General features: G+C 39.6%; 1 protein-coding gene across 5 annotated transcripts in view; it reads right to left on the bottom strand.

Moving 5' to 3' along the window:
• Window positions 1-4,481: 4,481 nt before the first annotated feature.
• The window catches only part of ZNF516 (zinc finger protein 516), a 107,742-nt gene continuing 84,951 nt past the window's right edge, over window positions 4,482-27,272 (bottom strand). For 4 of the 5 annotated variants that reach the window (XM_073678931.1, XM_073678929.1, XM_073678930.1 and 1 more), the window contains 3 exons: window positions 23,242-24,684; window positions 20,128-20,232; window positions 4,482-7,204 (listed from right to left, as the gene is read on the bottom strand). In XM_073678931.1, coding sequence (XP_073535032.1) covers window positions 6,981-7,204; window positions 20,128-20,232; window positions 23,242-24,684 — 1,772 coding nt within the window. In that variant the 3' untranslated portion in view covers window positions 4,482-6,980. Of the gene's footprint in view, window positions 7,205-19,054; window positions 19,123-20,127; window positions 20,233-23,241; window positions 24,685-27,272 lie in introns of all 5 variants that reach the window. The other variant, XM_073678932.1, reaches the window with a different exon arrangement.

Here is a 27,272-nt window from a genome sequence, read left to right as displayed (position 1 = left end):
CAGGCCTCCATTGGCTAATAAATTTGATTTCCATTGATGATTTTTGTGTGATTTTGTTGTCAGCACATTCAACTTTGTACAGAACAAAGTATTCAATGAGAATCTTTCATTCATTCAGATCTAGGATGTGTTATTTGAGTGTTCCCTTTATTTTTTTGAGCAGTGTACTATGACAATTGCAATATATTAAGAGGATAAAAACTTTGATGGGAGGAGGGCTTCTTTAATGTATGCAAATGAAAAATGAGAACAAAATTTTCAAAACATTTCGCTCTGTTCAGTATAGAGTATGAGCACAGAAAGCACACTTACACATCTTGGCTGCTATCAATGAAGTTATTAATGGTTGTCGAATGTTTTGCCACGCTGAATGCATTTGGGTACACAAATCATCAAGATGCACTGTAGATATAAAGAAAAAGTGGGAAAAGTCTCTGTCTTTGAACATCCTGGAGCTGATCGTTGGCTGAGCCTTTCCCATTCTTCGATTAATTTGAATGTAGTAGTCTTCCGTTTTCTTCCACATCTCTCTGGTTTTGATTTACACTTTAAAGCATTGGGGAACATTTTAGTTAAACAGCCTATCATTGTCTGCGCTTCTTTATAAGTTTTACCCTCTCCAATCAACTTTTTAATCAAAGTAAGCTGTTATTTTGAACAATGTCTTGAACGACCCATATTTCTCAGACTTTCAAGGAGAAATGCATGTACAACATGTGCTGGCTTCACCCTTAAATAAGGGCCACCTGATTCACAGCTGTTTCTTCACAGAATGATTGACCTCACTCACTGAACTCTACACTGCTATTATTTTGAACACACCCCCTTTCAAATAATTATTCAAATACACAGACTCAAAAACATGAAGATCATGAATGCAGAGTCTGTTGGTTTTCTTAGAATCTACTGCACCAACTGGTAAATTGTTTGACATGTGGTAATATAATTTATTCCACTCTCCACAAGGAGAAAAGTTACCCCTTAGACCTCAATCCAGAGCCTCTCTCCTAGCCAAATCAGTTCTCATACTTTGCACTGACGAGGGCCAATAGCCCGAAACACCATGTCTGCAAATTGAGATTCTGATTTGGCTTTTATCCTAAGTTATATTGTACGACTAATTAAAGGGTTGATTGTGACTTGTAGGATTGCTGCTTCCAATAGGTGGCGCTATAGAGTTCAAGTCCTCTTTTTCTCTTTAGAGGCAATTTGCATTCCAAAAACAATTAATCCGGTTAGTCATATTGGACTGCTATTAATTTGAACACTACTGTATGTTCCCTCAAGAAACCTTCTTCATAGCATTGCCCACGTGGTCTCCAGAAAGATGTAAGACTATCATATCCAAGACAAAAGCAGGACTTATCTCTGAAGAGGATAGACCTCTATTGCAGTCTTGTTCTGCACTACAATAGCCTTTGACTGTGGTTGCATGAGGTCAATGGAGCACCTGTAGCTAAACATCTGGCTTGTGGCCCAACATCATACTAATGCCTTCTGATGGTTTGAGTGGACAGTGTTTCACACATTAGGCTTTTTATATGATGTTCAAATTAACTTGTAGTACAAAATGTATTACTAGACACCATCTGAAAGACCACCTGGGCAACTCCATGAAAAGGCCTTCACAAGGGAACGTCACACCTGTCCTATTCGCAAGAGTTATTCTGTGGGGAGACATTGTATGATAGCCGCACCGTTCTAGTCTTCATTCGAGGCACAACAGCTTGGCATTACATTGATTTGGTCGTGGAACCAGTGGTACAGCCATTTCTCCAGAGAGTCTCAGAAGCCATTTTACAAAAAGATGCCGTCATGCTGCATGTTGCTCATGCTACTGTCAGTAACCTGTATGGCCTAAATATACTACCATGTCCTGACGCATCTCCCACCTGGTCCCCCATCAAACACATCTGCGATGTCAGCAGTTGGCAATTGCAAACGGAGCTACCAGTACTTGATGATTTGCGACAACCCATATTAACCTCATTGCCAAGATGTGCAAGTGCAAGTATTACTGGGTGTGACACTGAAAATTTGTTTCTTTTATTTAACATATACATTAACATGTCTATCATTCATGTGATTTTTAACAACTCCGTGACTTTTCGTTCTTGGTGTTGCAATTTTAATGTTGAGTAGCGAGATGCAACACTATATAAAGCAGACCTGCACAACATGCCCACACAGAAAACCGGTAGAAAGCCGGTTCCCTTATTTAATTGTATTCATCTTTCAGACATGAATATATTTGAAGACTTGAGCACTGTGACAGTAGTGAGTGTTTGTCAACTCCCACCCAACTTGCATTGGAGACATTAGGTCATCACGCCGCTGACCTCAGCAGCGAAGAAGGCAGGGAAGGTGAGCGACATGCAGAGCTGAAAAATGCAGGGACTTTTATTGTAGACAGATGATATTAGTGTGAGGGCACAGAATAATGGTGGCAGTGTGCTGAAGATGAGAAAAGTCTGAGAGGGCTCGTTGAAGACATGGAGCAGTGTGGTGGGACAGTATGAACAAGTGGCAACATGAGAGGGTGGGGGGCATTGAAAATGTAAATAGCATGAGGAAGGACAGCGTGGAGGCCACAGTTCATAAGGAAAGACTTTGCAGCGGTTATAGTTCATAAGGGGGGACAGTGTAAAGGCAATATATATCATAAGAGGGACAGTGTGAGGGTCATATTTTTGTACAGGAAACAGTGAGGGGCAATTATTTATTCAAGGGCACAGCATGGGAGATAATTCATTATAATAGCAAATAAATAAAATTAATTTTAAAATGACACCACTTCAGGATGTGCTTAAGAAAAGCAGGGGAATTCTACAGAGACTAGCTGTAGGTGTGAAAACTCATCATGGTGTCTATACTACAGGATCATGAGATACAAGTGTATATGGTGGGGGGCGGACCGGACATTACAATTGATCACAGTACCAATCTTGGTGGTGCATCCATCCAGGTTTTAGTCATGTATTCACGTACTGACAATGGTTCTGGTGCTGTATTCATGCAAGCAAACCTTTAATTTTTTTTTTTTTTTTTTTAAGTCATTGGGATTGGGACAGTGTGGCCTTTGGACCAAAAAAAGGCTGTGCATCCCAGATTTAGAACACTGTAGGCCACATTTTTCATAAACAATGCTTTGCTTCAAAGTGGCTTAACATTTTAGCCAAGATAAAATGGAAAACCTCTTCTGGTTGATGTCCACCTTTCAAAACAATCCTATAGGTTCCAGATACTGTGCCGATATAATTTCAACACCGACAAGATTTCTTCACTCAGGCGATGTTGTCTTTACATTTTGTAGAGCTTTCTATTGTTGTGAGTGTAAACAGATATCTGTATGGTGCTGTAGTTCAGCCTCAACTGAGGAAATAGGTGGAGAGTCCAATCCAAATTCATGTGGCACTTCAAAGACCTTACTCTAGGCGTCTATGGCAAGTCCTGGGGTTTGTCTTCCCTCTCATAATTCTCAGTTTTGTTAATGAATATATTCATGTTCCGTAGCATTTTTACCTGTGTGTTACCTGGTGGCAGCAATTCCAAATAGGTAAAAATGCCTGGGGTCTGTACATGTTCATTCACAGTTTGTTGCCAAAACACGTTGTTTGACAAACTCCTATATTGACTGTAACAGAGTGTCGTTCCCCCCACCCCCTCCAGCCTGTTTTCATGGACTCGGGCCTATATTCACATTTTCTGTCCTGCATCTAGTGGGGACCTGTGTGTCTTCGTTCCTCTCTGCTGGGGGCTTCCCTTAAATACATAACTCTGTAGACTGGCTGGAGACTGGAGTTCTGGAAGATTCCTCATTCTTCCAGTTACCTGTAGTACATGTTTAAGGGGATGGGGTGTGTACATCTCTGCCCAACCTGGGGGCTGATCCCAAGAGAAGGAGAACAATAAGCCACGTTTTTTAGTTAGTTGATGCTGTGCTGTGTGAAGGGCTAGAAACTGTTGCTGAGGCCAGATCCTGGAGCCGTGTATGGACTATTGAAGATCCGTTGGACTATTGGGGATCAGTTGCCACATGGGATTGTGATCTCTCGCCACCCTGCTGGATTTGAGGACTTAGTCTGAGACTGTTGTTGCATTGTACTTGGCATTGGATTACCGGGTGGCGCCCCCGGATTTGTCCCTTTCTGGGCTACTAACTAAGGAACTACAGCTAAGTTTGGTGTTCTATTCTCCTAGTACCAATAAAGGTTGTGGGATTGTTCATCGGCCTGCTGTCTGTGCTTGCTCTGTCCCACGCCCCGTCACATTGACAATAAAACAAGAATATAGATTTTTTGCCTGCTGTTCCTCTGCTTCGGGAGTGACATGCAGACCTATAACCTCTGCCTTCCTTTATTTTCTACTGTACAATAGTATTTTCACTACGTTATGCATTTTCTCCATGTGTAAATAGTTTTACAAGGAAATGCAAAAACTGCCATTGGATTGTTGCAAAATAAGAGGCTACACAAGTCCAGTGTAAACAATCAAACCCTTTATTGTGTAAATTACATTAGAGCGCTGTAAAAAATAACCTGTTAAAAGAGTGAGAAACAGTAGATTGGTAGAGGTAGTAGGAAAATTGATGTAACAGTCCACAGATGGTTAACAGGAGTGTGTCAGGCCAAAAGTAATTTTAAAAGCTGATCAAAACAGGTTGACTAAATAAATAACAAAAAAAAAAAATCATTTTTTAAATACTATAACCTAGCAGATTTCTACATTAACAAAATCAACACAATACTGATGATGATAAAATAAGAGCACAAAAGCTACACCACTAAATAGGGTGATATTACAGGGAAAAAAATATGTTGTTAGGATCCGTGGAGATTATTTTAATGCTTGTTCAATTATGTGAATCTTTTTTTTTTCTGAACTGTACACAGCATGTAATTACCTACAATCATTTCCCCCTACAGTTGTTCTCCATAAAGAAACACTGATGCTGTAAACTTTGCTGATTAATACCAACATAGCATCAGTGACAGTCATGCTTCCTGCCATTTGTCAGATGTTCTTCAAGTCTGTGCCAAAATGAAAGAGGACCTCTATTTAATTGTAAGATCACTGAAAGCGAGACTGTTTAATACCATAGTTGTCATGTTTTCAATGTTTTGATAATAATAGACCATATATTATACCATTTAATCACTATGCCTTTCCAAACATTCACATTAAACAAAGGGTAGGAGCAGTCTTCTAATGGAAAGAAAATGGAGATAAATGTAACCGGATGATACATATATTTTCATATACGTTAAGACATGGAATGCATCCATAACCTGAAGAAATACTTCTAACTAAAGCATCTCAAATCTATTACCTAGCCAGGCAATAATGTGGAATCCAGATTTAATAAATTGGAATATTTGAGGGGGAAATTGTGTAATCTAAAGATGGGGGAGGGTCTAAATTTTTTTTTCTGGTATACCATATATTGCCTTAAAGATATTGGTATGATCCGGAATAAAACAATAAACTAGATTAAAATATTTGTTGAAAAAACACGCACATGGAAAAAAAAAAAAGCATTTTTTTTATTTTTTTAAACCAAATTTCTATTAGAAGCCGATACTATAAAAAAAGCTATTCTTTATTGTACAAAGTAAACTGTTGCTCTCACCAGTATTAAAAGGTTAGCTTTATATCTGTACATGTAAAATTATTGCTTCTTTTGAAAAATATATTTAGCATGCTAGGATTTTTATACCCATTTCTGCCTTTATAAAAGGTTACAATAGAAAAAAAAAAAAAAAAGAAAAAAAAAAACACTAGTAAAGCTTTTGCAATTTTTTTTTTTTTTTTTCACAGAACATTTTCTTTCAAGGCAGCAGTAACTTTTCTTGATAATGCATAAAATCATATGTGCAAAAATTGAGACTCCGAGGCATTGCTGTAACACATAGTGTCACAGCAATAAGTGGGAAACAATTATTTATATCTATGGAATAATGTGTAGTCCCGGTCAGTACTGCACAGCACCACAGCCTGCTGGACTGAAGGGTTAAACTGGAGCACACTGCTTCACTTGCTTCTATTTACCATCACCCCACCAAAAAAATGTCGCTGCAGAAGAGGTATATAAAGCTTTTTATATCTTATTTTCCCCCACAACCTGAATGCCACCAACAAAAACAACTTTTTTTTTTTTTTTTTTTTAAACATGCTATAAACAGGAAAAAATATATATATATATAATCTTAAGACCTCTCTCAAGGTACCGGCTTGGAGAAGGGTGGTTTTTGCAGTGGGGAGAGAAATTCATGCATGCTAGTCCATGCGCATCTTATTTTTTTTCTTTTTTTTAATTGTTTAAATCCTCTATCTAGTACAGTACTAAAATCTGCAGCGGATGTGTGGCAATAACAAAAGGGAAGGAGAAAAAAAAATGGTAACTTGCATAATCTTTCACGAGTAGGATTAAGAAAGTAGCCCTATTATAAAAAGGTCCTGAGAGTAAAATGAATAAGCTTCCCCCCTGTATTAGTGTTCTTGGAGCACAATGTCACGTGTTCATTTCGGTCGTCGCGTGGAACATTCTCAGATGCAAGACCAGAAACATCTTAGCGAGGTCTTCAGATAGAGCAACTGCATATCACTATGCATTTTAGTGAGTCAGTGGTAGATGAATTCAAAGCATTTCTTGGGCCTCGTCTGTTACGCCCTTGTCATACTCACAAGTAGTCCTCTGAAGCAGGTAACAGATCAGTGCTTACAATTACATATGGTCCACATGGTGTCATGCTGTACCTTTCCTTCCATCCAGTGTGTGATGAAAATCTGCTGCATCAGCAAGTGTCTTAGGTCATCTCAACATCTGCCATTTGTAAAAACACAAAGTCTGAAACTTTAAACTAAACAGGAATTAAAATGATATGGATGTATTGTCTCCTACATCTTCATTTAGTATAAATTGTTAAGTAGCACAGATATACTCCTGCACTAGGGATAGGTCGACACAAGTAATGTTTTCTTCACTTTAGGACAAGAGCCCCAGGGACTTGATGATTTGAAGGCAAATTTTCCAGCTGTTCCTCCATGTAACTGTTGGGATTGTCACCTTGGGGTTGAAGAAGCTGCTTATCTGGGTACTCGCTGTTGTCAAAAGGTACCCGGTGCACACACTGCACATGTGTCTTTAGGTTCCCTTTTTGAGAGGCACTGTATGGACAATATCTGCACTGGAATGGTCTCTCCCCTAGGAAAAGACAAGAAACATCACTTTTTCACAGCGTAACAGGTTAATTGACTACATAAAAAAATCCTGAAAAACAACCAAAATTTAGTGCAAAATCTAAATAAATGTCATTATTCACATCACATTCTTAAAGGGAAGCTGTTACCTGGGTTTTTGACTATAAGATTCAACCACTTTATGGGTCTCTAATGGCTGTACTAACATGGTTTTAGTTCTTGAGGCAGAAAAGGATGCCTTTGAAGAAGAGCTCTTCCATTGTGTGCACTATGTAGTAGCCAGCCATTTGGGCAGAGCCATTTATCTCAACAGTCACACAGTCCCTGCCATCTGCTCTGATGACTTGATTCCTGGGCATTCAGTGACCTGGACCACATGCCCAGCTATAGCTGACGTAAGTATACCTAGGGTCATTGCCCTTTCCCCGGAAGAATGAATCAACAGAGCAGACAGTGGTGAGAGGGCCTATTACTATTTCAACCAGACTAGTTATAACATAGAACGCATAGAATTAAAAGTTCATCGTCTGCAGTAATCATTATCAGCTCACAAAACTAAAAATGTGTTTGTACAGCCATTAAAGAACTCCATAATATGGTGGAGCAAAATCCAGCTGACAGGTTTCCCTTTACCATAAGTGACCTGGAAAATAACAGTATGATGCTGAGGTCACAATGAGGAAAGGAGAATGAAAGAAGAACAGATAACAGGAAAGTACAAAAGCAAAGGGAGATGTAAAAGTGATCATCAAAGAAAAAGGTTCAATGTGTGTCCACAGAAAGAAGAGAAGTAAAGTATTACTCTCACACAAAGAACTGTCAAAACCTCACAGGCTTTGTACCGATTTCCATAAAGAATCACAATGAGGAACAAATAGGAGGTGCTAAGTACAGGGAGAAGCACGGCAAATGTGAACTAATGCGAGCCTGAAGCCTTCATAGAACTGTTCAACAATGACATTCTGAACATCACAGAACAATGCCATGTTCCTAACATAACATGGCAAGCTTAATGTTTAATTAATACATTAACCTTATGTAGAGTTAATTAGAAAGGGAAAATCATTTGGAATCAAAAGGAAACCAGCCAGGCAAATTATATTTAGGGCTGAGAAATGCTCCCGTCCTACTTACTTAAACATGCCACTGCTGGAAGGGGGCTGACACATGCACATTTTCATTATATACATTATAATTATCAACCAATTCAGATATATACCCAAATTAGTGTGGCTTATGTATGACATTAGATTGTAGTGAACAGTAAAATACATTTGCACACAAATTTACATGGATTCAAAATCCCAATTTCTTGCCAATGAATATAGGTTTCCATATATTAGCTCATAGTCTATTACAGTGACCATACTGCATCAAAACTGATTAAAGCACAACTTCAGCGTTTTTTGTTTTTTTTATATCACCGCTGGAGTGGTGCTTTAAATGCAAGTCCCCTGTCTGATACTGCCCTTCCAGCGCTTTTTCCCGTCGCTCCGGTCCGTCTCCTGCTGTTTGTGACCTGCCAGCTGCTCCAGTGTTTCATAGAGAGAGTCGGAGGTCATAAACCAATGCACGTCTATGGGAGGTCATTAACCAATGCACGTCTATGGGAGCCATTGAGAGCGTGATGTATCTTCTGAGCTCAAGCCAGTCAGAAGCTGCGCTCACAAGATGGCGCCGTGGAACCGGATGAGCACCGCAAAATGGTGAAGACACCGGAGGGTGAGTATATGACTGCGGGCAGGGGACTTACGTTTAAAGCACCACTTCAGCAGTAAAAAACAAACTTGCTGGAGTGGTGCTTTAAATATAACACTTGCAAGTTGGGAAAGAATGGATTATGCATACCCCATACCTGAAAACAAAACAGTAATTTGTAAAATATACATTTCTTCCGAATCACATTATAAATTAATATGGAGAGTTTTCGCTGCCTTTTTATTTCGAAGTGTACATGTGCAAACCGTGAAGAGTATTACTGTACTACAATATAAGAAAACGCACTCTAGGAAACAAATAACTAAGGATCTCAAATATTCTAAGATTCTTACAATTCATATAGGAACAAAAATCCCTGTGATTCTTGATTAGTCTGTTGCAGAATAAAGGAACAAATGCTATCAAAAACCAAAATAAAATAATAAAAAAAAACACCCAAACAATCTGCTGTCTCATTAACATTGAGGCAGCATCATGTTTAGTGCAAGACAATGGTTCTGTTGCAATGCAAAAATTGTATCATCGGTAGATAAATCTTAAGTGGTTCTCATATAAAGCAGCACTCTAGCCTTTTTTCTTTTTTTATTGCACTGCTGGAGTGGTGCTTTAAATGTAAGTCCCCCGCCCCGTGTCTGATATTCACATTCCGGCATTTTCATTGTTTTCCAGAGTCACTCCCGTCAGTCTAGGGCAAAAAGTGACCTGTTGGCAGCTCCAGTGTTTCTTGGAGCTGCTCAGAGGTCACTTTTCAATACAAGTCTATGAGCGCCTCCTCTGGCTACCACCACAAGATGGCGCCACAGGACCGGAGTACTGCTGAAAAACAGTGAAGACGTCGGAGGGCGAGTATATGACAGGGGGCTTACATTTAAAGCGCCACTCCAGGGCTGAAAAAATACACACTGGAGTGGTGCTTTAAGAGCAGGATAAGAGATCTCTCAATAGACTTTAGCACTGGAAAGGTGTTTTACTAAGAGCCCCATTTAGGTGAGTGAAGAGACAGCACATAAGTGTCAGCTCTCAAAAAGGTCAGAACCCACATAATTTACTTTTAAAATTGGTCTAATTTGAAAAGCTATATATATAAAAAAAAGACAATGTTGTGGCAAACACTCCTTTGTTTAAAGAGAAATTAAAATGTATGCAACTTTAACAATTTAACCCTCTCTTGACAGGTAACACACATGTAAGCCACACACCAGGCACGGGTGTATGCAGTGCACTCCCATCACTCCCCCCCAAGAACGCAATTGCGGGGTGCCAGTCGATTGCCATTGCAGCCCAGGGCTTGAAAGTATTATTACTGTCAGAGTAGACGTTCATAGTTCCGTGAATTAAATTAAAAAAAAAATAAAAGTTTGGCATCATTGTAATGTTACTGATTTGAGGGATCAGGTTGCTGGGTCATTTTCACTGTACAATGAATGCAATAAAAGCAAAACCAAAAAAACAAAATCGCGGAATCAAAATTCACCATCTGATCGCATTTATTTTTTCATGATACAATATGGTAAAATGAATGGGGTCATTCAAAAGTACAGCTCGTTCTGCAAAACAAAGGAATATGGCTAGGTCAACAGAAAATATGACTTTTGGAAGAGAGGGAATCAAAAAATGAAGGACAATCGCTCGGTCATTAAGGAGTTTAAAATATTTTACTTTGTAGCCTGTGGATGCACTGACTGCATAGAGATCTGGCAAATACAACAAAGCCCTACAGAACCCTACCAGAGTGTTAGCTACAATGTAATCCTGCCAAGGCTATGCATTTTGTATAAGTTCGGCTGGTAGTTCCAGTTACACTGTTTTTGTAAGTGTCGACACTGGAAGTCAAATTTTGCCGTAATTTAAGGGAATGTATCATCGACCTTCTATTGTCTGTTTTTTATTCTATTTGTAGAATCTTTTACTCTTTCTGTATACGATTATTGGAGCAGCCATCTTGACTGAGCTGCTGTTAACAGCATTAAGAGATCTAAGCACACAGAGGCAGTGTGCGCTTTTCAGCTATGCACACCATCCAACTTTTTATACATGGCTTGTGGCAGCCATTTTTCTTGTTTCAGCACTTAAGAGATATGCTTTCAAGCAGCCATATAGGCGTATGAAACAGCAGTCGGAGACGTTCATTGACTTACACAGGAGAGTTTTCTAGGCATGATCTGTGACCTGTGCAGAGGTCATTGTACAGGGAGGGAGACGAAGTGAACGGGGTCCATCACCTATTGTAAATGGAGGATCCAGAGATTTCCGTTTATAGGAGATACATTAGTGTAATTCTGCATGCGAATCCCAGTTGCCAATGAAAACGAAACAGATAGTGATTTATAAAATTAGGAGGAAAAAAATATAATCAAAAATGCAAATCTATATAATATTGAACATAACTTTGATTTACCCAGTAGCCAATTTTTGTCTTGAGATTATTTTTTGCTAACTATGCTTTAAACCATTATGAAATATCTAACATGAAAAGGTCCATGAAAGTTGGAATAAAAAAATAGACCATATAAAACGGATTATTTTTTTATTTTGCATTTTTCTCCTTGGCCACTAGAGGTCAGCCCAATCGGCAAAAATAATAAATAAAAAATTGTTCCACAGCCCACAAGTGGCTTATTATTAAAAATAAAAATCTCTGTTGTTACACAAAGAACCAGCTTTAAACAATGACAAAAATACTTTACTAAATAACATTGGTTATACAATGGTTTTATTTCTGTGACTATGTAAAATAATAAGTAACAAAATTATTATTGGTCATAAAAGTGTGGATATCTACCTTATTAGTTACAAACATTTATATTGATGCTAAAGATGGTTTTGTGGCTTTATGAAATATATCCGTTCACTTAAGAAGCTATGCAATTTTCAAAATATACTTTTTTTTGTTAATTCCTCAAATTTCCTGGTACCTGCTTTTCATTGGGAATGTAAATATTCTTATTTATATTCAGAAAAAAAAATCTGATGGCACAAGTGCATAGCTCATACCAAGAGAGGTCTAAACATATTATAGGGTATCCCTGCTACACAAACCCCATCAGTATTTGCTCTCTTGTGAATCATGCTCTGTTATACTGTGTAGCGAGCATTGCCAAAGACCGCATCCAGTATGTAAATACTGTAGAATATAAAATTCATATATTGCAAAAAAAAATCATTGTTTTGTGGGTCTTTTTAAGCAGATGTTCAAGGTGTTGTCCTATTTTATTTAATGCAAGTTAGGAGGCTTCTTATTTTTTTAGGATTCACATAATAGTTCTAAGGAATTCACCCCCCAAACTATTTATACGCGCATGTAGCTCTTTCATAGACAAGCCCAGCAATGCCTTTACATGGCCAGAAAGTTCTTCTGTTACTGAGAAATCGGCATTTGAATTGATATACAATCCTACTGACAGGTTGCTTTAAAAAATACACACAATTTAACCAACATTATCATATTAATAAACCAATCCTAATCAACGTACATCGCTTGTCAGTAATTGAGCTACCCGTAATCTTCACAATCTAAAACTTTTCCATTTTTTCCACATGTTATAAAGGGTTTTTGTGCCTAAAGATAGAGTTCCACCATATGCTTCGCCTAATAGATGAGGGTCCTGAAGAGGGAAAACCTCAATCAACTCAACATGAACCATAATTAAAAGATTTATGATAAGGAGTTTTCTAAATTTGACAACCAAACAGCAACCATAATAAAAGTTCTGGTAACAGTCTACATTAATAATATGGAAATAAAGGTTTGCATAATGAGTAGTGAATACGGTGACAATTAAAATAAACTAATGAATCAAATCTAAAATGTTTCTATGTTTGGATGACACTACAATTTTATCTCTTTCATTGAATCTAAACTTTATCCAATCTTCACTATGAACAGAGCTGGCATGCAGCAACAATCCTAACTAACATGTCACAAACTGAGCCTCCCTCACATTGCTAAGGTCCACTGTTGAGTCTCCGCCGCTGCTCCCGATGCCGGATATCATCTGCAGCGCTGACGTCATGTTGATAGCTCAGCTCTGAACTTGATAACTGAGCTCAATGGCGCTAAACGCCTCATGCCATCAACTTGGGCAAAGCCGCTGAGCTGTTATTGGCTGCACGATACCATAAGCAGTGGCGGAGACTCAGCGCTGGACCCAAAGAGGGTAAGCATAGCATAGGTTTGTGTTTTTTTTTTAAAAAAAAACTGCAGTCGGGGAATGGAGGCTTTCTGAAATGGAAAAACCACTTTAAGAAGCAATAGCAAAGACTTTTTTTGCAACAGAAGTTTAGATATAACCCAAAATATTTTAGTCAAACTCTCTGGCTCAAACAATGGGAAACTTAAAGTACAAGAAAAATTCCAGCAACACCTCACTTAACCTACTTTTATCCCATTTTGTTTCACATTGTAATGAAAACTGAGAAAAACAATATATGCACAAAATAATTGGGACACACTTCTTAAAAGGAGTTTTCCAAGACCTGTGTCTCAACTGACAGAGGAGCTGTATCATAAGCACACAAAGGTGAGCTGCCAGAGAAGAGCTATGACAGGAAACAAAATAAATCTGCTCTTTGACTGACTGACCACATTAAAAAAAAAGAAGAAGATCTCTGAGCTTCAGTCCTCTGATCAGTCAGCCGAGGAGATTTCTTCTCCTAGGCAAACCGAGGTATGTGTGTTTACAATACAGTGCCTGTCAAGTTGAGACACAGGTCTTAGGAGCAGTGTTTCTTCAGACTGCAGCCCATGTTGACACGTTACTAGGACGGGCCACCGTTTGAATTATGCGATGGGTCATTTTATTACATTCCTGAAAAGCCCATTTAATCACCGTTTTTCATTTAGTCACATTAGAATAAGTGTATAAAATCAAGCACCTAGTCATGTAGTCTGCTTTTTCAAACATTTCTGCCTTTACAAATATTTGTGAAAAAATGAATCATTCTAAAAAGATCACTGTACTGTAATAGGATGTAACAGTTGTGATAAGTCAGTTCATGGAATATATAGGAGAAGATTTTCCAAGATCAAATTGAGTGATATTATTGAAAAGTGGAAGCATTTAGAAATCACACAAAGTGGCAGACCAAAAAAAGTTACACCCTTTTATCAGATGGAGTGGAGTAAAGCATTCTGCCACTGGACTCTGGAGTAGTGGAAATGTGTTCTGCTGAGTAACAGATCTCACTTCTCTATCTGACAGTCTGATGGACAAGTCCGCGTTTGTCAAAGGACAGGAGGTATCCTGCCTGACTGCATTGTGCCAACTATAAAGTTTGGTGGAAAAGGGATACGGGGTAGTTTTCCAGCGGCTAACCTAGTACCCTTAGTTCTAGTGTGACGAAATCTTAATGCTTTAGCATACCAAAACATTTTGAACAATTTTATGCTTCTTTGTGGGAACAGTTTGGGGGAAGGCCCTTTTCTATTACAGCACGATTGTACCCCAGTGCACAAGAGAAGATCCAAAAAGTCATGGTTTGGAGCGTTTGGTGTGAGAAAACTTGATTGGTCCAAACAGTGCCCTGACCTCAATCCCAACGAACACCTTTAGGATGAACTAGTACAGAGAAATTGAGTCATTCTTTCTTGTCCAGCATCAGTGTGACCTCAAATACTGTTCTGGATAGCAGGCCAAAAATTCCCACAGACATTTACAAAAATCTCCTAGAAAGCCTTCCTCCAGAATAGTGGAAGCTGGTTTATCAGCAAAGGAGGGAGCAATTCTAAATTAATGCTAACAGATCTAGAATGAAAGTTTATAAAGGCTCCTGAATGTGCAGTGTGCATGTGCCCAATGTCCATATACACCAAGTTCTAAATTATTATGCAAATTGGATTTAAGTGTCATAAAGATGTAATTTTTTATTTTTCAAATAAACTAATGGATGGTATTGTGTCCCAGTCTCTTTGGATCACTGAAATCAATCTCAAACACCTGTGATGATTAGTTTGCCAAGTGAGCCCAATTAAAGGAAAACTACTTAAGGACTTTCTACATTACTAAGCAGGCCACAGTTTTCAAGTAATAAAAGAATGAAAAAGAATCTCTCTATTGTTGTCAAATAGTCCAATGCCTCGGACAAGGTATGAAAATATTAGATATGTCCCAAAAATGTAAGCATGATCATCATACTGTGAATAGATTTGTGGCTGATACAGAGCACAGATGGGTATGTGCAGATAAAGGCATAATGAGGAAGCTTTCTGCCACACATTTATCAGATTAAGAGAGCAGCTACTAAAATACCATTACAAAGCAGCAAACAGGTATTTGAAGCTGCTTGTGCCTCTGGAGTCCCACGAACCTCAAGGTGTAGGATCTTCTACAGGCTTGCAGTTGTGTATAAGCTTACTATTCACCCACCCCTAAACAGTGCTCACAAGCAGAATCAGTTGCAGTGGGCCATAATATTACATGAAGACTAATTTTAAATAGTCTTGTTCATTGATAAGTAGTGATGAGTGAGCGTGCTCGTTTAACCCTTTCGCCGAGCACGTTTGGGTGCTTTCCAAGTATCATCAACGTGCTCGTATATTAAGTTCAAGTCACTGAATCTGCATGATTTATGGCTGTTAGTCAGCCTCAATACATGCAGAGATTGCTTGTTTGTAAGGAAATCCTCACATGTGTTGAAGCTGACTAACAGCCAAGAATCATGCAGACGCAGGGACTGGAACTTAATATACGAGTACACCGAAGATACTCAGAAAGCACCCAAGCATGCTCGGCGAAAGGGTTAAACGAGTATGCTCGCTCATCACTACTGATGAGTGTTGTGCAACCTAGGATGGTTCAGATGAATAGAGTAGGGGATGGTTGGTAGGTGGCCACCATGTCTCAACAAGGCAGCAATGTCAGCAAGGATGTGGCAGAGTCATGTTTTGGGCCTGAATCATGTGGAGAGAGCTGGTAGGCCCCTTTAGGATCCCTGAATGTGTGAAAAGAACCTCGGCAAAGTATATAGAGTTTCTGACTGACCACTTCCTTCCACGGTACAATGACAATGCACCATCTCATGCTGCAAAGAATACTTCTGAGTCATTAGCTGCTATGGGCATAAAAGGAGAGAAACTCAGTGTGGCCTCCATTAACTCCTGACCTCAACCCTATGGAGAACCTTTGGATTATTCTCAAGAAAAAGATCTATGTAGGTGGAAAGCAGTTCACATCAAAGCAGCAACTCTGGGAGGCGATTTTGATATCCTGCAAATAAATTCAAGCAGAAGCTATCCAAAAACTCACAAGTTCAATGAATGCAAGAATGTGAAATCAAAGAAGGGGATCCATGTTAATATGCAGCTTGGCCTGTTAAGATGTTTTTGATCGAAAAAACTTTCATGTTACCTCTTAATGCCACAAATGACCGTTTTTATTTCTTTACAATCAAAATGTTTGGAAACTCTGTTGTGCGTAATCATTTGCAACAGAGCATTTTGAGTTGTTTTAGTTTTGAAAAAAAAAAATACTGTTTTCATTTGGAGGTTTGTCCAATAAAATTAGATTTATACGGTTGATGATTTGGACATTATACGGACTCATTTGCATCGACCAATACGGAAAAATCAGAGAAAAATAGCATTTGCATAATAATTTAGAACATGGTGTAGGCTAGATAAAGAAATGTATGCTGTGTCTTAGAAGCTCAGCCATGTCCCCCTTTCTACTGTGTGTGGCTGTAAGACTACTGGCAGTAGCACAAGCCTCTCTGTCGTGCCCAGCCGGACATAGGAAGATTAGCTAAAAGGGTGGGACGTCAGGGTTTCTGGTTCTGGATCATGTAGAAATAACTGCAGAGGAACAAACAGTGAGGGCAACTAAATCTCCTATTTCATTCATTGTACGGTTCTCATTCCGGTAAACACTGCACTTCATCCATAACTCACATTCAAACCTTAGTAGTACTCAATGTGTTCTAATTGTCCAAAGAAATAATTCACATCCCAAAAAGACCAAACCAAATATAGCAAGACGAAAAAGGAAGAAGGGAAAAAAGTTCACAATAAAGGTTCATAAAATAAAAAAAAATAAAAATTGTGGGCTAGTGGTCTGCACATTCACAGAATTCTGGTAGACTAACAAACCTGTCAGAATATTTTGTTAATCTAAAAGACTTAGACTAAAGTATTGGTTGCAAAGAAATAGGGATGATGGCAGTGCATATAGCGAACACCATTAGGTTGTTGGAGAAAATATTTCTCGTAGAAAAAAAAAAAAAAAAAAGATGGAAAGGTGAGGAATGAAACAAGCAGTAAGAACCCTACATGGAAACCTATGAGAGACCCTGGCTTTCCTGCCACCACTGGAAGGAACCGATGTGAATCTCCATATGCCAAGTAATGTAATGGGAATGGGTCTTTCTAAAAGTTTTCTTTGCTATGGCAGGTTTTCCCTTTTCACCATTTACGTTATATAAAAAAATAGACAATATTCTACAGCCCTTCTTACAAATTGTAATCTGTGCTTTTAGACACTGAATGGGAATCTTCATTGTTTAAAGAGATAATCAGTGGGGATTCACCACTGGAACTCCATCGATGGTCAGTATGGGGGACTTCTGTCCCCCCATTTAAATGGAGTGGTGGTTGAACATATGCTCAGTTTACGCTCTATGGGATTGCCATAGATAACCAAGCACTCAGTGCATGGCTTATTACATGGCAAGTACAGAGTTCAATTCATTCAATTAAGGCTCTTATTTAACCTTTCAACAACCCACCTGTTTTAGTTTTTGCATTAGCCATTTTTTATTATTATTTTTTAAAGGGGGTAGGTTTATTTTTATGTTTTTTCAGTTTTACATGATTTTTTTTTATCATTAGTTTTAGGCTATGTGCCCACAATGCAGAAAATTTCTGCAGCATTTCTGCATGTCCTTGCCAGTAAAAACACATGCGGATTTTACACACGTTTTTTGAAGAGTTTTTACTTGCGGATTTGCCATGCGTTTTTCAAATGCATTGTTAAGTCAAATCCGCATGCAGAAACGCACAAATAATGGACATGCTGCGGATTTTTCCGCTAAGATAATTCGCAGCGGAAATTTCCGCACCATGTGCACAGCACATGCGGATTATCATTGGGGACCATTGGGGCACGTATTACCAAGCGTTTTTAAAGCGTTTCCACTGCGGAAATTCTGCATCAAAAACGCTAGAAAAACGCATAGTGGGCACGGAGCCTTAATGTCATCCATATTCCAAATTTTTTTTTTAATAGGTTTACTTTTTAGTAAGGAAAGAATTAGCATTTTTTTAATTTGAAATGTTCCTAAAACTTACTATTGCCCAACCCCTCTCTGTTCAGTTCTATAAAAGAGGGCAAACCAGGGGCCATAGCAACGTAGTGTCCCAGAAGTGGTGTTCTTTCTGATCCCGGCAGTTGCGGGTGCTCTTATAGCCCCTGCCATGATCACAATGACAAATATTTATGTCACAGAACAGGAACTAGAATCCAACCATGACGTACATTTTTCTCATACATTGCTAAAGTAGATTCTTGGAAAACTACGAGGAATCCGTATGCCAAGCATATTGGAAAATTATTTTTCATAATTTAATGTGCTTTATTTCATGAAACTAGAAAACCCCTTTAATTAGAAAAGTGCTAATTTGGGGTCTTTCAGCTATACCATTTTGAATGACTATATTCTCTGTGCTCTTCTATGGCTTCAGGTACATTCAAGCACGGAAGTGTGTTCACATTTCCTCTACAGAAGCGGTTAGACTAGAAGTAAGGAGGAAGAGGAAAAGGAGCCTGTATAGATAGACACTGGACAGTAGAAAACAGGAAAGGCACGCCACCACACAGAGTCCACAGAAACTGCAGGGTCAGGATACGGAGGTGCTCTACAGACTTCATGTGTTGGGAAAAAATACTCTTCAGAAAAACACAGACTAAGTCTTTGCTTTATAAAACATGGAAACTTGGGATTTGTATGTTACTGGCTAGATTCTAAAAAAGATATATGCATACATAAGAATAGAAATTAAACGTTTGAGTATGGAGCAAATATGCAAAAGGTCATCTTGACGCAGATGACGAAAGGTCAGTGCTTTACTGAGGAGTACTACTGTGCAACGTTTCTCCCCAGCAATCATAAGAAAAACCAAACACTCAATTAGTTGATAACATACTTGTTTTGGGGCATCTGCGGAGGTGGTGTGAACTTCAGTACCTCGGAGTCCATTAGACTCAAATACCACTGTGGGAACAAGGGGTCTTGTTAAACAGAGGAGCATTGAAGCTTTCGTTAGTGTGTGTACATCATTGAGACCATTACAATTCAACCACATTAAAAAGGGAAGGGAGGGAAGGAAAAAAAAATAGACACCAGTTACTTGCCTGTGGCCAGTACATACCAATTTACTGTAACACTTTCAGTGAGAGTGTGTGCTAATGGCAGCCTAAGGCCACTGCCCTTTTTAATTCAGATTTCAGTGCTGAAGAAAGCAATCACTGACAACATTAATTATCAGTGTGTGTGTAAAGGGACCCTCTACTTGCATTACTTACCATTTGGCCTCTGTCATTTCACATCAGACTGGCTTATGTATGCATCATTCACACTTCTGCACATAAGCCCAATAGTCTGGAGCTGTCACAGAACGCTCGTAGCACATTTTAAGCTCTACCTAACTTGCAATGTTAATAGTCGCAAAGACCAAACTGGTGTAGCTTCAAACAGATATTAAATGGCAGTATTAATTAGGTTTCATTTGTCACTGTCCAGCCTACAGAGGGCATTTTGCCATAAAACAAAACTGGCATAAGGTGGTGGTGATGAGGAGGAGGATGATCATGTAAAACAGGGGTTAATGATATGCAGAGACGAGTAGCTGGATATCGGTGCGCTTGTGGCAAAATGAATCACTTGCATATTCATTCATACTCATTGTGGTCTTTAGTTAACCTTTCCCATAAAAAAGAAAAAATTCTCAAATAAAAGACGTAAAATTACAGCCGGTAATGCTTAAATGGGAGTATTAATTGCTCAATACCATCCATACCAAGATCAAGAAGACCTCTTATCAATACCAATAAAAGGTTATTTTTCAGGTAGGTAACTAGAACAAAAGACGTATAGAAGCAATCAATGCAAGTAAGTCCATGGAGCCAAAGCAATACATCTGCTTGAACAGGTTAGTATCTGCAATATTAGAAGGAATACGGCTGGAATACGGATTGCCAAAATGCAAAGAAGATGTACCTGTGTGAGACCTCATATGGGTCCTTAAGTGGCTGGGCTGGGTGAAACATTTCCCGCACTCAATGCAAACGTAGTCTCCTTGTCGTGCCTGTGTCCTTAGCATTCCTTTGGTTGATAGAAGGAGGAGGGAGGGGGAATAAAAAAAAAGGAGAGAAGTTGAGAAGAAAACATTATGCTAGAAGAAAACATCATTAGTATGTCTAATGTGTCATTATGTGAGGCTACCTTCAGGCCCTAGATGACAACTGTCAGCCTTCATCTGGGCTGGGGATGACAGGCCAGGCACACACAGGACTGCGAGAATGCATAAATTACATTGAATTAAAAAACACTCCCCGTGATGTGCCCGCACCAGGACTGGCATGTCAGGTGTGCGCTTTTCAGAGCAGCTGGATCCACTTTTCAGCCATCACCCAGCTTTGTCAAGCAGTGTATCAAGAAAATCAAAGTGACTCCAGCGTGCCAGAGACTAGTCACATGGATAATAGAAAATGAGCAGAACCAGAGATTGCCTGTCCCCCCTGGGCTGATGTACCTTGGAGACAAATGCAGAGTGAGCGGAGCCATCACAGACTTCTCAAACCTTTAGCCCTCACCTATCTGCCTGCTGGTGCTGCTCTGACCCTGGACCTGGGAGGCACACTGAGACAGCGCAGGATGAGAGTGGCTTTCTGGACGTTTGGAGACCGTGGCCACATAACAGCCCTCTCTTCTGCCTTTAGTAAACATGTTTTCTGGCCCATTAGCATTTGTGGAAAACTACTCAGACCTTCCTTTTTTTTAAAGGTCAGTTTACAACATCTGACTTAAAGGGCTAGCTGTTGTCTTTGCTGCTGATCAAGAAAGACATGTCTGACTTTTAGATTTGTATGTTTCCTTCGGAATCACATTTGCTTCTTTCAAACAAATGTTCCTGGAAACAACACACACTCAGCTTCTAGTGGGTCAGAAAAGAAAAAAAAAGTGTGTCCTAATAAACAGCATATAAAAAAATCATTTACAAAACTATTTTGTATTAAATAAAAGCAAAAAAAAAATAATTTTAAAAACTATTTGCTAAATGTGAGAAAATAAATTAAGGCAAATGTGATGTAAATAGTGCTAAATGGGCAAAACTGGCCCAACAAGAAACGCCATATGAGATTTGGATGACGTGAAAAGCGGAGCGTTATGATTTTAAATAGATTAAACTTTTTTAGACTTTCTGGAGAGTAAACAGTTAAAACAAACTATATAAAATTGGTCAGATTAATTAAAAATAAAAAAACACGCAGGTCTCCTTAGTGGTTTTACCTATAGTACTTCACATTTAGCAGATGAGCCTTCCCAAAAGGAGAACAGAAGCCCCCCACATAACAGAAGCCAATGTACTGTATATATACTAAATGTATATACTCCGGCCCAGGCTCTGATGACTATAGTTGACAGAATCTACAGTATTTCTTCACTACATAGAGGCAACAGGTCGTCAAAGGAAAAAAAATGGTTACATTGCATGATCGTTATCACATCTGTATTGTCTGCAGCCAGGAATTCTAGAAGTTTTTAACATGGATTATAGCATGACCCTAGGAACATGGAGTTGTAGTTACTGTTGCCTCATGGTTATAGAACGGTTAATTCTGAGGAAAAAAAAAACTCCAATAACCGCTATCGGACACTACCAAACAGGCAAACGCAACAGATACCTGGAGGAAGCAACCCGCTTAAGTCAATCTGTCAAGCTTACAGCACCATCTGGTGGCCACCAGAGCTCACTGCAGCAGCAGGTTCAATTCCCCGTACAAGTGCATACATCAGCAAAGAAGAGCTTAGGAAGGATAAAGCCTCCACTGAAGACTGAATCTTCCTTGAGAATCAATGCAACCCACGACTGAAAATAAAGTCAGTTGTCAGTCCACATTGACACCAAAAGCAGGGAAAGGCAGAACCAAAGCAAAAAGTATGGTGGGAAAATCTCTATGGACTAGAACATGTGTAATTCCCTTTATTAACATGCTAACACATAATACTGAACATGATGTGATGAGTAAATGTATGATGCCCACAACAGGACTGCGCTGCTAAGGAGTAGGAGAGACAGGTCTGTTCAGCATGAGGAATGAGACGGACAGACATTGAGCAATTCTACCATCTGTGCAGATTTCTGTGAAAGATAATCCTGTAAGCTGATGCTCCCTCTCCACAATAATAATAATAATGCACAAAAGAGAAGAGACATTCTGCAGTCCACTCATACAGGAACCCAAGATTCATTGCATCATCTAGGAGACTAGGAGAGCTTTAAGCAACGGATGTTACAGGGGTTACCCCATGATCTCTATCAGGAGTGCTCTGCTCCCCTGCCTCTCGGCTTCCTGCTTGCCAGGGCGCAAGTGCGATCCTGAATTATAGAGTTTGGGCCTTCCACACAGTTGTACTCTCTGATACTCTGAACTAAAGCTCCCCAGAATACTTGCATGGAGGTATCCCTTTTTATAATTAGGAAAATGTGCATGTCTTGAATTTCTAGAAAGGTGGGTGCCTAGTAATACTACCTATACCATATGTCCACTATCCACAGGGTAGGGGATACAATTCTACTCCTTCAGCCCAATATTAAAGGGAATCTGTCACCAGGTGTTTGCTACCCCATCTGAGAGCAGCACAATGCAGAGGCAGAGACCCGGATTCCAGTGATATATCACTTATTGGGCTGCTTATTGCAGTTTTGACAATATCAATGTTTCATCTGCTAAAGATATACCAGTTATTGGAGTGTTTGGCTCCGTAAAACTCTCCCCCGCCACTGATTGGCAGCTTTCAGTGTACACCATGCATAGTCAGAAAGCTGATAATTAATGACAGGGGCAGGAATATATAGACCTCATGAATATGCTTGACCACCTGGCAGCAGGTTTACTAGTCCTCTTATGATAATCTCCTGCTGATAAAACAGTGATTTTATCAAAACTACTCTAAGCAGCACAGTAAGTGACACATTGCTGGAATCAGATTCTGTCTCTACATTATGTGGCAAAAAGCTGGTGACAGATTCCCTTTAAAGAAGAAATCTGAAGAGCTATGAACAGTATGTGCAGTATGTGAACAGACTACATCACAGCAGAAATTTACCTGCATTATCCAAACTACTATTGGCGCCCCAACTTTGGTACAATGTTGCTAGGTCCTTTGGAATGTAGGTCTTGAAGATATTAAGAATGTCTACTCGCTTCTCAAGGCCCTCAGCCCCAGGCTCCTGCTTTATTGTCTGAAAAGGCGATGGAGTGCCCGTCGCACTCAGTTGAGATTGTGAAACAGAGCTCGTCTTGGGTCCAGCACTGCTGTTGGACATGGTTCCAAAGTCATTAATAATCTTAGCCTGAGATTCCCTTTGAGGCACTGCTGGGCTCTCCTGTTTCAAATGCGACTCTACTTTCTGGAATGGAAAATGTGGCTGTGACAATGTGAATCTGCTTTTTATCGCATCAGACACAGAAAGTTTATTTGGAGATGTAAAATTGGATACTCCCTGGGACATCAAGTATTTTTCTGCCTGTTTACTACTAGAAGGCTGCAGAACTTGTCTTGATACTGATGCCTGAACAGATGGATGATTTCTGCTGTAACTTCCAGTTTGGGTCAATTTGGGACTGGAGTCGTATGTGACCTTTGATGCTGGTTGTTGGACCACTGGGCTATATTGTTCCTGAGCAGGTGCTGCCTTAGGCTGCCGCTGTGCATCAAAGTTTGGGGTTTTCGGACCATTGATGCTACGAGAATTACCACGCACCTGAGATGTGCATGTCTTATTTCCTAAATTTGATGAATTGCCTTTGGATGCGGAAGGAGGATTTGGCATCTGTGTACGAGAGAACCTAGCTATGGGTAATGGTTGACATTCCTTGCCACCCAGAGCTGGAGGAGGTCCTGTACGCCCATTTCTAACCAGAAAAAGAACATTATTTTTTAAATTTTTGAAGCCATTTTGTTGAATCCATTGGGGAGCCATGGAGTTACAACTGACTTTATGCCAAATTCTTTTGTGCATCCATAAAACTTCTGGGTAATAGGTCTTATGACTACAGTAGGGACACGGATGAACCACCAGTTCAGCTTGCAATGCCTCAGTAGCACTTTTACTACAAACCTCGCTCCGGTTTGAGTTTTCACTTAGATCCAAGGGAATAAGCTCTTGATTCTCTGCTCCAATATTTTCGAACGCAGGTGTTTCCTTCGGCAAGTCAAGTGCCATTCCGCTTGAATGAGTAACTTCAGACAAGTGTTTTTTCAGATCCACCGTTTCCAGATTATTTTGTAACAGCGGATAGGATAAGCTAATATTATGGGTGGATCGGTGAGGATCTCTGTTGTATTTGAATGCTGGTACTTTTAAATCAGAAGGATATTCATTTTTCACAAAGGAAAGGTTTGGATGCGTCTCAGAAACAAAAGGACTTTGCAGATCTAGGTTTTCACATTTGCTGGTGTCTTCAGACTTGAACGTTTGATGGTTTGCGCTGGGTATTTCCATATCCATATCCTCAGCACAATATTCATGGTGGTATGGCTTCATTCCTGAAAAACAAAACAAACCATTTGTAGCGAAACGAAAAAATACAAAAACTCAAAGCACAAACCTCTGCCATGTGGAGGACCATAGCAGATCAGTGTCACTTACTTTATAACGTATGTATAAAATGGGGTTTTCTGAAGTATAACTAAAAATAATTATTCTCTGATTACCTACTGTACTTAGCATATAGCCAGTGCAAATAGCATTTTCCAAAGAACCAGGAACATAGGAATAAACAGAAGTTAAAGCGTACCTGTCATTTCATCTAAATTTTCAGAATAAGTTAACATGTGAGTACTTGAATAACCCTTTCATGCCACTTAATGACTTGTACCCTGCATTTTCACCAGTTTTTCCTTATGCAGGCACTTTTGAATATTCAGTTGTCTCTGAGCTGGTGGGTGGAAACTAGTTGCATTAATGTCTCCCATATATAGCACACAGACATGAGACTGGAAAGCAGGAATCCCTTAAAGAGAACCTGACACAGCTATTAATCATTTACAGGACCACTGTTTTTCACTGACTGCACTAGGACCAAAAAGTATGGCCATGTGAACGAGCCCCAAGGGTGATAAAATAAGCACTTACTAGAAAGCAGTAGAACAGTCTGTCTTAGTCCTCCCTCTACTCTCTCTATAGATTTTAATAGGCAGCTACAATCTGATCTCTTGGTAAGCTAACAGTCTATCTTGCCCAGGATGAATTTTGGCAATTTTTCAGTACAAATGATGAGTTTCTTAGGCGGGGGGAGGACAAATAGCGGTTCATAAGTGGGGGGGGGGAATATATTTCTCTAATAAGTTACTACAAAAGGTTTCTTCATTTGCTTGCACTATTGAGTCATGCAAAAGTTTGTTGAAAGATCAAAGACCCAGAGTGTGAACAGAACAATCCAAAATGTAGGTTTTTGCAGATGGGTGCAAATTCTCACAGACCACCATTTCCTGGATTGCAAACTAACATTCAGTAACCTTTAAGTATTGTAAATCAAAAAGGGCAATCTAATCAGATAAACCACAAAGATAGCGACAGGAGGAAGTAAGAGGAAAGATGGCCTCATCCCATCAAATGAAACCGAAAATTGTAAGTGTCCATGTGACACTTCATGGTAACATGAAAGCACCTTACAAAAGATCACAGTAATAGGGTGACCAGAATACCTAACTTTTTCACTTGACAGAAATAATAGGTGAAAGCTTCGCTAACAGTCATCTGTAAAAACTTCCAAGGCCTTCAGGAAATTGAGAAGGAATTATTTGTGGGAGATATGGCCTTTTCACAAGATCAGCTTTATCTGCAAAAGGCAGCTCCACAGAATGACTGCACAAGACCCGCTCCACACTGTGATGTCAAGCTTCTCTATATCAATTTTATAGCTACAATTGCTTTTCCTTAGGCACCGCGCCTGAAATGTGCGAGATGGCATCAATACAACAGCAATAGAGATGACCCCACATGCCATATGAAGAGGGAATATGGAGCTAAGCTACTTATCGCAGTCGTTTAAGCTTTATTTATACACAGAATAACTCTTTAGGCTGACACAAGGTCTCCGCTGCTGTTTTCTAATACCTTCGTTCACACTGAACTGTAAAGAGTTAATAAACCTCATATCCGCTTCTATTGCTCTGAATAAGAGGTGGCTGTGCAGTACCCTGCGGCGGTCACTACCAAGAAGACGGAGCAGTTGGGCAAGTGAGTACTTCCTGCCGGCGCCGCCACCACTGATGACAGCTGATCGGCGGGGGTGCCGGGTGTTGGACCCTGGCCGATCAGACATTGATGGCCTATCCTGAGAATAGGCCATCAATGTAAAAGTAGTGGACAACCTCCTTAATCACTGGGATCCATGATTAGTATATTTCGAGGAACAAGATTAAGGCTACGTTCCCATGATGAGTATTTGAAGGGTTTTTGATGTTGCAAATGTTCTGCTGAATTTCTGCACCTATTACTTGCATTGTTTCATTATGTTTTTAGTGTTTTTTGCCATCCGAATTAGAGAGGAGATGTGAGATTGCTTTCTATCATTAGTACAATTACTGGGAAAGAGTTCAGCTGCCATCTACACCACAGTGGAGAAGGGAGATCTGTGGAGCCATGCTGCCACTTGCTGGTGAGCTTTGGAAATAACAGCTTGGAAAACAAAACAGAAAATCATTACTGCATAATCAGCTTTTTATTAATATTATTACTAAAGGCTTGTGCAAATGGGACCTCTTGTTCTTTAAGATTGACGACCCTTCAATATTAGATCACGGACTCTTGGCAGTCCCACCGATCAGCCTTTTAAAAGGGGGTAACCTTCACCATTTACCAGGCATAGCCGAGTGACCGTGCCTGGTATTACACTGGGCTACAGGTCTTTATCTCTGTACCTGGGACTGAACTGCTACTTAGGCTACGTTCCCATGATCGGCCCAGAGGAAGGACCCCTAGCAAACACACTTTCTCATGGATAGCATATAAACGTGCTGGAAGATTCATCTTAAAAAGGCTACGTTCCCACAATGAGTATTTGGTGAGTTTTTGATGTTGCAGATTTTCTACAGAATTTCTGCACTTAATAGCTAAATTAGGTCACTCG

This window comes from Phyllobates terribilis, unplaced genomic scaffold, assembly GCF_046119375.1.
Source record: "Phyllobates terribilis strain yellow unplaced genomic scaffold, ASM4611937v1 Scaffold_4__5_contigs__length_816908805, whole genome shotgun sequence".
NCBI lineage: Eukaryota > Metazoa > Chordata > Amphibia > Anura > Dendrobatidae > Phyllobates > Phyllobates terribilis.
The sequence above is the reverse complement of the archived record's forward strand: the minus strand, read 5'-3'. Positions and strand labels throughout refer to the sequence as shown.